At 35.6% G+C, this 9,360-nt stretch overlaps 1 protein-coding gene and 1 long non-coding RNA gene across 2 annotated transcripts in view; both read left to right on the top strand.

Annotated features, from left to right (window-relative positions):
* Positions 1 to 831, top strand: part of LOC134279729 (uncharacterized) — a 10,945-nt gene extending 10,114 nt beyond the window's left edge. Inside the window, exon 4 of the long non-coding RNA XR_009994743.1 lies at positions 560 to 831. This is a non-coding gene — a long non-coding RNA (uncharacterized LOC134279729). The remainder of the gene's footprint in view (positions 1 to 559) is intronic.
* Positions 832 to 907: 76 nt separating this feature from the next.
* LOC134279728 (uncharacterized) lies at positions 908 to 9,025 on the top strand. The gene is made up of 7 exons (XM_062762146.1): positions 908 to 3,919; positions 4,171 to 4,297; positions 4,541 to 4,667; positions 4,957 to 5,075; positions 5,563 to 5,758; positions 5,959 to 6,102; positions 7,436 to 9,025. Exons 1-7 carry the CDS (start codon positions 1,848 to 1,850, stop codon positions 7,681 to 7,683), a joined length of 3,033 nt encoding a protein of 1,010 aa, XP_062618130.1. The 5' UTR covers positions 908 to 1,847; the 3' UTR covers positions 7,684 to 9,025.
* Positions 9,026 to 9,360: the final 335 nt, after the last annotated feature.

Below are 9,360 nucleotides of genomic sequence, written 5' to 3'. Positions count from 1 at the left end.
ATTAACCAGACTGTTTTTGTTTTTTACTAATACATGCTATGAGAGAAAGGGCAGGGTTGAACAGTTAAACTAAAATGTGACAGAGAATTAAATTATTACATCATGTGGTGTATTATAAATGTTCAAGACCATATAACCAAACAATTTTATTTTTTTCAGGAATCAGGCAACTAAATTTATGTGTTTTCAAACATTAATCATGTCTTGGCAATGTGTTTAATTAAATTAATAATTCGTACAAATTTGTCCTACCATGTCTCTATCAGATGGAGCAAAACAAATGTTCAATCTAATTCTCCCCGAAGAATGATAGATGAATGAAATTACTAGAGAGAAACAAAGCAATAAGAGTTGTTAATGACAGATAATTTATGTTTTACAGGTTCTAAAATTGCAGAAAAATGTTAAACATAAATGAAAGCTCAGGACCCTTGTATTTTCTTAAAGTATTTTTACTAACTTTGCAAATGAACAAACTTCATTTTAATAGTTAAAATTAGAAATACAATTACTCACATATTGTACAGCAAGAAATTGAATGCACCATTACTAATTTCAGAAAAAATAAAGAAGCAGGCTGATCTGAAATATAAATATATGGAAGACGTAGAATATGCTAAATCTTTGAGCAAAAACAAATTGGCACCACCCCACACCTTGAGTTTGCAGAACCCTCCAGCTTCATGTGAAGAGGTGCCTACCACAAGTGATAAGCAAGGACAAGAGAGGGTACCACCCCACACCTTGAGTACACAGAGCGGTCCACCTTCATGTGAAGAGGAGCCTACCACTAGTGATAAGCAAGGACAAGAGAGGGCACCACCCCACACCTTGAGTTTACAGAGCCTGAAGTTCTGAAGGCACAACCCCACACCTTGAATTTGCAGAACCAAGCCTTCCACAAGTGATAAGAAGGACAAGAGAGGGCACCACCCCACACCTTGAGTTTACAGAGCCCTTTAGCTTCACATGAAGACGTGCCCACCACAAGTGATAAGTCAGGACAAGAGAGGGTACCACCCCACACCTTGAGTACACAGAGCGGTCAAGCTTCATGTGAAGAGGTGCCTACCACAAGTGATAAGCAAGGACAAGAGAGGGTACCACCCCACACCTTGAGTACACAGAGCGGTCAAGCTTCATGTGAAGAGGTGCCTACCACAAGTGATAAGCCGGGACAAGAGAAGGCACCATCCCACACCTTGATTTTACAGAGCCCTCCAGCTTCATGTGAAGAGGTGCCTACCACTAGTGATAAGCAAGGACAAGAGAGGGCACCACCCCACACCTTGAGTTTACAGAGCCCTTTAGCTTCACATGAAGACGTGCCCACCACAAGTGATAAGTCAGGACAAGAGAGGGCACCACCCCACACCTTGAGTTTACAGAGCCCTTTAGCTTCACATGAAGACGTGCCCACCACAAGTGATAAGTCAGGACAAGAGAGGGCACCACCCCATACTTTGAGTACACAGAGCGGTCCAGCTTCATGTGAAGTGGTGCCTTTCACAAGTGATAAGCCGGGACAAGAGAGGGTACCACCACACACCTTGAGTTTTCAGAGTGGTCAAGCTTCATGTGAAGAGGTGCCTACCACAAGTGATAAGCCGGGACAAGAGAAGGCACCATCCCACACCTTGATTTTACAGAGCCCTCCAGCTTCATGTGAAGAGGTGCCTACCACAAGTGATAAGCTGGGACAGGAGAGGGCACCACCCCACACCTTGAGTACACAGAGCGGTCCAGCTTCATGTGAAGAGGAGCCTACCACTAGTGATAAGCAAGGACAAGAGAGGGCACCACCCCACACCTTGAGTACACAGAGTGGTCCAGCTTTATTTGAAGAGATGCCTTCCACTAGTGATAAGCAAGGACAAGAGAGGGCACCGCCCCACACCTTGAGTTTACAGAGCCCTCCAGCTTCATGTGAAGAGGTGCCTTCCACAAGTGATAAGCCGGGACAAGAAAGGGTACCACCCCACACCTTGATTTTACAGAGCCCTCCAGCTTCATGTGAAGAGGTGCCTACCACAAGTGATAAGTCAGGACAAGTGAGGGCACCACCCCACACCTTGAGTTTACAGAGCCCTCCAGCTTCATGTGAAGGGGTGCCTACCACAAGTGATAAGCCGGGACAAGAGAGGGTACCACCCCACACCTTGATTTTACAGAGCCCTCCAGCTTCATGTGAAGAGGTGCCTACCACAAGTGATAAGTCAGGACAGGAGAGGGTACCACCCCATGCCTTGAATTTACAAAGCCCTCCAGCTTCATGTGAAGACACTACCATTACTGGTGAACAGTCCCCAGAGTCTTCATTACCAACTTCATCTACCCTCTCTGCTAGAGATGAAAAGTTACTTAAAGACCTCATGGAATATGTCAATTTTAGCAGTGATGAGGATGATGATTGGATTGATGAAATGGAATTGGATTCAGAGTTTATTCCTTCAGAGTCAGAGGAAGAAGAGAGTACTTCTGATGAGGATATATCATCCTCCACGTGTGTTAAAGGTGTTAAAAGAAAGAGTTATGAAGATGATGTGCTTATTTCATCTACAACAAATAAGGGCATTGACAAGGATCTTGTAGAGAATTCTGACAGTGACGTGTCTGAAGAGATCCCTTACCTTCCACCATTAGGTCCATTATGTAACCCACAGTCCAATGAAAATGATGCATCTTCTTCAGAGTCTGATAGTGACATAGACATTGTTGAGGAGGAAATTATCAGAGATATTACTTATCCCTCAATCTTTATTAGAAAAATCATCTCTTCAAAAACAACAAAGTCTGGAAAATTTAAAAAATCTGACCGTGTTTACAATACTAGACACTTCTGCCCATTTTGTTACAAGTCAGTATCAAATTTCATACAACATTTGAATTCAAAAGCACATAGCAAGGAGACAGAAGTTGTTAATCTCAAAGCCCTAGTTGGTAAAGAACGCCAGAAGAACATCTCAATGTTGAGAAATAAAGGTGACCATCTGCAAAATGAAAAAACAATATCAAAGAAACGAGGGGAGATGGTACTTGCAAGAAGAATAGGATCGAATGAAAATTTCAACAGTTTGAACTATGGCCCATGTCCCTTATGCTTAGAGTGGCTTAAGTTGGATACTTTATACAGACACCAAAATAAATGTTGTGCCTTATCAGCTGATTCCAGCTCCTTTACCTCCAAGGGTAATATAATGGTGCAGAGTGCAATGATTGCTGGAAGACTTAAAGAAAAAGCTTCTAAGGCACTTGTCAATGAAGTATTCCCAATCATGCAGGAGGATAAGATTGGACAGGTAGCGAAAAATGACAATCTGATTTTAGCTTTAGGAAATCACTGGCACAAGAGAAATATTGGCAATAAACTAATGAGGAAACATTATGTATCGGCTGTTATGAGACTAACAAGTCGCCTTCTGATTGAAACCAGAAAAATTACACAATCAGAGCAAAGATTGGAGTATTACCTTCAACCGAGATATTTTGCCGAGGTGGCACATGCAGCGTTAAAAGTAGCGAAACAGGATGATGACAATGATGAAAATTTACAGGCCCCTTCAAATGCAATCAAAATTGGTTACCATTTGAAGAGATTATGTAATTTGAAACTGGGCTTAGCAATTAGACAGGGAAATGATGACCAAAGAAGAGCATCTAAAAACTTCTTGAAGCTTATGGAGTTAGAATGGTGTTCAAAACTTGCTAGAGTCAATCTCGAAGAAAGAAGAAGAAATAAGAAAGTTGAGCTTCCTCTACCTTCAGATGTGAAAAAGCTTTCGGATTACTTGAAGACAGAACTAGAATCATTCGACAAAGGAAACCTCACTTACGAGAATTTCAAAAAGGGGTCGACACTGACTGAGGCAGTACTCATCACCTATAACCGGCGGCGTCCAGGGGAAATTCAAGCAATGAGGTATTTTTAAGGCTATTAATCAAATTTATAAATATCTAATTATAATACAATATGGATTTACTCCTTGAGTTTAGGTGAAAATATGTTTTGAAGACATTATCTTTATAAAAGTATAAATAAGTCTTGTTACTTCTTGAAGTCAGATTGATGAAGAGGCATGTAACTGGGTTTTTTCTGAAGGGATATGATATTAATTTTTTTTTGTAAGATTATTATATTATACTGTGTTGACGTAATCATTGATTTGTCAGGTTGGTGGATTACCACAACAGGAAGACTGGAATAGATCCAGGTGTTGGAGGAGAAATAGTGAAATCACTGTCAGAATTTGAAAGAAAACTTGTAGAAGAACAAGATGTGATTGAAATAAGGGGAAAGGTTAGCAACTTTTACATGCATATGTAAACTGTAACTAATTTTTTTTAGCATTTAAAAGTATGTTGTGTATTAAACAATTATTTTGTGTAGGTATTTTTTTTTAATTTTTGCTGTTGATTGTTCTGTTGTAAATGTAGACAAATACATGTACCTTAAGACATTATTCTTTTGGAAGTAAATGCACTTAATATATGTATCATGCAATCTTATGCATTTAATCTTGATCTTTGTATTTTCTATTAGTGTGGAAAATGTGTACCAGTGATCATTCCAAAGTATGTACGTGGAGTTCTGGCACATCTATGTAATCAAAGTGTAAGAGCAGCTGCAGGAATACCAAGCTCAAGTGTCTATATCTTTGCAACAAACAGTGAGTTTATAACAAATTACAGTTGATCTGGCATTATCTATATATTTACAAATGATCTGGTAATCTCTTTATATATTTTGTATACTACACAATTACAGATCTGTTTATTCTTACGATTTTCAGTGTATTTTGTACTGATTTTAAGTTCAAAACATGTCTCATGGTTTGCTAAAGTGATTTTAACAACTAGTTTTCATTATGATCTGTCTGTTTGACACTTTCTGATCGCTAAAACAAGAGATAGATATCAAACATTTAAGTGATGTCATGTGGCCAAAATTGTTTGTAGGGGCAGGTGTTGTTAGGGGATATGATTCTGTACAATTTGTGACGCAGAATGCTGATCTTCAATTTCCAGAACGCATAAGAGGAACAAACATGAGACGTCTCATGGCAACATTATGTCAGGTAAATTTAGTTTTTATCCTTTTTAACATGCAATTAAATGAAACACCCTACTTAAACCAAGTTTTGTGCAAATGATTGTTGACCCACTTCCCCACAGTCAGGCATTTGATAAATATACCATTCCCTATTTCTAACGCAAAATCAGGCATATACCGTTTCCCCGCAATCACACATTTTTACGCTCTTTAAAATGTTCATTTAATCTTCAATTAATGCCAGATTCCTTTTATTTTATGCTTATAAAATCTCATAAAATAAGGAAAGTTATTTTCTTATTAAAATATGATGTCATATTATTATGTACACTATACTTTAGAAAAACTTGTACCAAGTGCTTTCGGGATATTAGGTGTATGTTGCATTTTAACAATTCAGTAAGTTATAAAGAGTTAAACGTAAGACTCGGATTTGTATACTGTTCTGCAATTATAACCAGTTTCTGTCTTGTAAAGGTTTAAATACAGAATTTATGTGTCTTTTTCTTTAGGCCTTGGATGTGACACCTCAACAGCAAAAGTGGATCATCGATCACATGGGCCATACTTTAGATGTGCACAACATTCACTATAGATGTACATCAGATATCATAGAGAGATCAGATATTGCAAAATTATTAATGCTTATGGACAGGAAGCAGGTTGGATACTTTAAAAACAAAAGGTTGGAAGAAATAAGCTTGGAAGGTAAGTGCTCTGCATTTGTTTCATTTTATTCATAAAACTATAGAAATTATCCCATACATGTATTCAAGTTTAAATAAATACCAACTATACATGAACATATATTACTTATTTCATTATTGCTTACTCTTATTAAAAAAGGATAATGTTCAAAAATATGATCAAACATTTTTATTAAATAAAATCATTCTTTCAAATCATAGAATTAATTGAAGAACCAGATGAAGCAAATGACACTGTTGATGAGAATGATGACAGATTCTTGAACACAGATGACGGTGAAAGGCAGGAAGAAGAAGAATTCATCCCAAACCTGTTGGAAGATGAAGAGGAAGAAATTCCAGTCAGTAAGTAATATAATCATTGGTGAGAAATATTTGGCCTAAAAAGTCATTTTTATTAATAGTTGTTTTTCAATACTGGTACAAATTTTGAAGAATTTTTTTTTAGTTAAATGAATTTAGCCAAACAAACCATCATATTATTTATTTTAAAAAGCTGCATGCATAATTTGAGATTTCAACAATCTTTGAAATATGGACTTTTTATGCCTCCCTTTGAAGATGGGAGGGCATATTGCTTTGCTGCTGTCTGTCTGTCGTCCGTCGGTCTATCGGTCCACTTAGTTTCCGTTCATTTTCTTTGCAACCGTTGCACATACTGAAATGAAATTTGGTATACAGATATATCTCATGAATATCTAGGTCAAGTTTTGTTTTGGGTATGATCGCCCCATTTTTGACAGAGTTATGCCCCTTGGACTTAGTAAAATTCCAATTATTTGCAGTTTCTGTTCATTTTCTTTTCAACCATTGCACATACTTAGATGAAATTCAGTAGTATAAGTTCTGGTTTGGGTAAGTTCGAGCCATCTTTTAAAGAGTTATGCCCCTTGGACTTAGAAAAATTCCAATTATTTGCAGTTTCCATTATTGTTATTTATTAAAATTCATTTTCTTTGCAACCGTTGCACATACTGAGATGAAATTTAGTATATGTATACAGATTTATCAGATGAATATCTAGATCAAGTTCTGTTTTAGGTATGATTGCACCATTTTTGACAGAGTTTTTCCCCTTTGGACTTAGAAAAATTCCAATTATTTGCAGTTTCTGTTTTTTTTCTTCACAACCGTTGCACATGCTGAGATGAAATTTAGTGTACAAATTTATCAGATGAGAATCTATGTCAAATTCTGTTTTGGGTACAATCCTGCCATTTTTGACAGAGTTTTGCCCCTTGGACTTGGACAAATTTCAATTTTGGGGGAGGGGGCATAAGTGTTTTACAAAAATCTCTTGTTTGGATATGTTTATCAATCTTTGTTCATGTGTGTGTGTGGGGGGAGTTTCTGACTGTTAGGAATATATAGGAAAAATCTTTAAAAATCTTCTTTCCACAACCATATAGGAAAAATCTTTAAAAATGGACCAGGAAAGATGAAGATGAGAATTATGTCAAATTCTGTTTTGGGTACAATCCTGCCATTTTTGAAAGATTCTCTTTTGTGTGTGTGTGTGTGTGGGGGGGGGGGGGGTAGTATTACTTTAACATTTATAAATTTATTTCATATGTGCTTTTTCAGATGACTGTTAATCCTATTGGCCTCATGTTTTTCTTGCTGGTAATCATTGTCTGCAAAATTTTAATACATTGTTCTGTCAAAAAATTTGTTACAGAGTCAAGGAAGAAGAAAAAGGCCAGTTTTACGAGGAAGAAATGGACAGTAGCAGAAGAAGAAGAAATAAAGAAGAGGTTTGCAGGTTTTCTTGCACGAGATAAGTGTCCTGGTCAAAAAGACGTTGAGAAAGTGATGGCCCAAAGCAAGAAATGTGGTGGTCTACTGCATGCACGACCAAGAGACAATATTAAGAAAAAAGTCAGCTGCATGCTGGTTAAAGCTAGAAAAAATAATAATGATTTGTAATGATGTAATTGAATCATTCCGAAAAATACCTCATATTGCATGTGAAAAGAGCTTTAAGAGTTATTCTCTATACCAAGGCGCTTTAAACTTATTTGTATTTTTTTTCATATTGTTATGTTACCAAAGGTTAAGGTCATTGTATATATTCAATTTGTTCAAGGGTTGTGTTAGATTCTTTGTAAAAATGAAAGAGGTATATCTAGACTTTTAATTGACAAAACCAAATGGAAGTTACAATTCAATATTATAATTAGCATTGAAAACGCGATAAAAAGTTCCCATTATTTCAAGTACATGTTTAATGCGAAAAAATAGTCAGTTTTATGTATTTTTGTTAAATAAATGATCAGTTGTTTTGACCCATCTTTTAGTATGATCACCTATAATTGTGACCAACTTTCACAAATATTAAAAACAGAGAAACTCGAATTCTTCTTTCAGTTCAACATGTGTGAAAATATAGTGAATATTTTTTTCACTTCTTGTTGACCAGGAAACTACTTGATTGTTTACTTTTGCTCACTGATTACTGTAGTTATTAGCACTGGTGATGATTATTGCACTTCCTGTTCATTACATATTTTTGCTGTTTTGGTTTTGTACATGTACAAATGCATCATTTCTGAAAGATAGTACATGTACTATTAAAAGTGAAAATGGTATTTATTACTAGATTTAAAATATTTCATTTTAACTTTTTGACTTGCACTTACTTTTGATAGATAATATCATTTTTTTTTAAATTGTCTATATTTAGAATAACACAACAAAAACTTGGTAGAAGGTTATTCAAGGAAATAGTCCGAAATACCCTTACATCATGAATAGAATTTTTTTGAAGAACAAGACTGTGGAATAGTTGAAAGAAAACAACAATGCAGTATTGCCACATGTACATTTTTTTCATGTGTTCATGACATCCTTTTTATGTGCTCTCTTAAAAGATGTTACATCATCTGCTGTTAACACTTTCAACATGTTCAAATTATGCTACTTTTATTGATGTTTTGGGAAGAAAATTTTATTAATAGATTAGAACTAGAGTACACAAACATTTTATTCAATAATTGGTTAAAATATTAAAGATATGTTTATCATGATGGAAATAATGATTGAAAAGAGATCATATTTACCATAAAAACCTGGTTTTTGTAGATCTTGATAATGTGACCCTTAAAATATTTAATTTTTAACTAAAGAACACTTTTTCATTCATAATTATTAATGTTCATTGCGCTTTCATCAAAGGGATGAGAAAGTGTTTTGCTCATTATGTTACTTGTATGCTCGCATGCATAATTTGTAGAGATATACATTAAACTATTAAATTATGTGAAAATTATGTATTGTGTTGTGTCAAATATGTGGATGCCATATTCTTTTCACGCAAACGATAGAGGGACAATAAATAGGAGACTTAACATGGAGTCATTTCCATTGCTGTTAACTTCGTTATGGACAAAGAGTGGGATAAATTCTTTGTATGAAAAAAATATTTGTTTTGCACAAAGTCGAAAAAGTATCAATTTAAAGAAGGATATGAAATGGGAGAATTCATCGTGGAAAGTATTGCTACAACGGCGTATTAGTGCCATTTTAACATTGTAGAATTTTTTTAAAAATCGTTTGTATGATTTAGTAAATCATTTGCACAATATAGTAAATCGTTTGTATGAT

The sequence above is a fragment of the Saccostrea cucullata genome, unplaced genomic scaffold (assembly GCF_032062105.1).
Source record: "Saccostrea cucullata isolate Sc308-1 unplaced genomic scaffold, CSIRO_AGI_Scuc_v1 ctg19961, whole genome shotgun sequence".
Lineage (NCBI taxonomy): Eukaryota > Metazoa > Mollusca > Bivalvia > Ostreida > Ostreidae > Saccostrea > Saccostrea cuccullata.
This window is presented reverse-complemented; position numbering and strand designations above follow the sequence as displayed.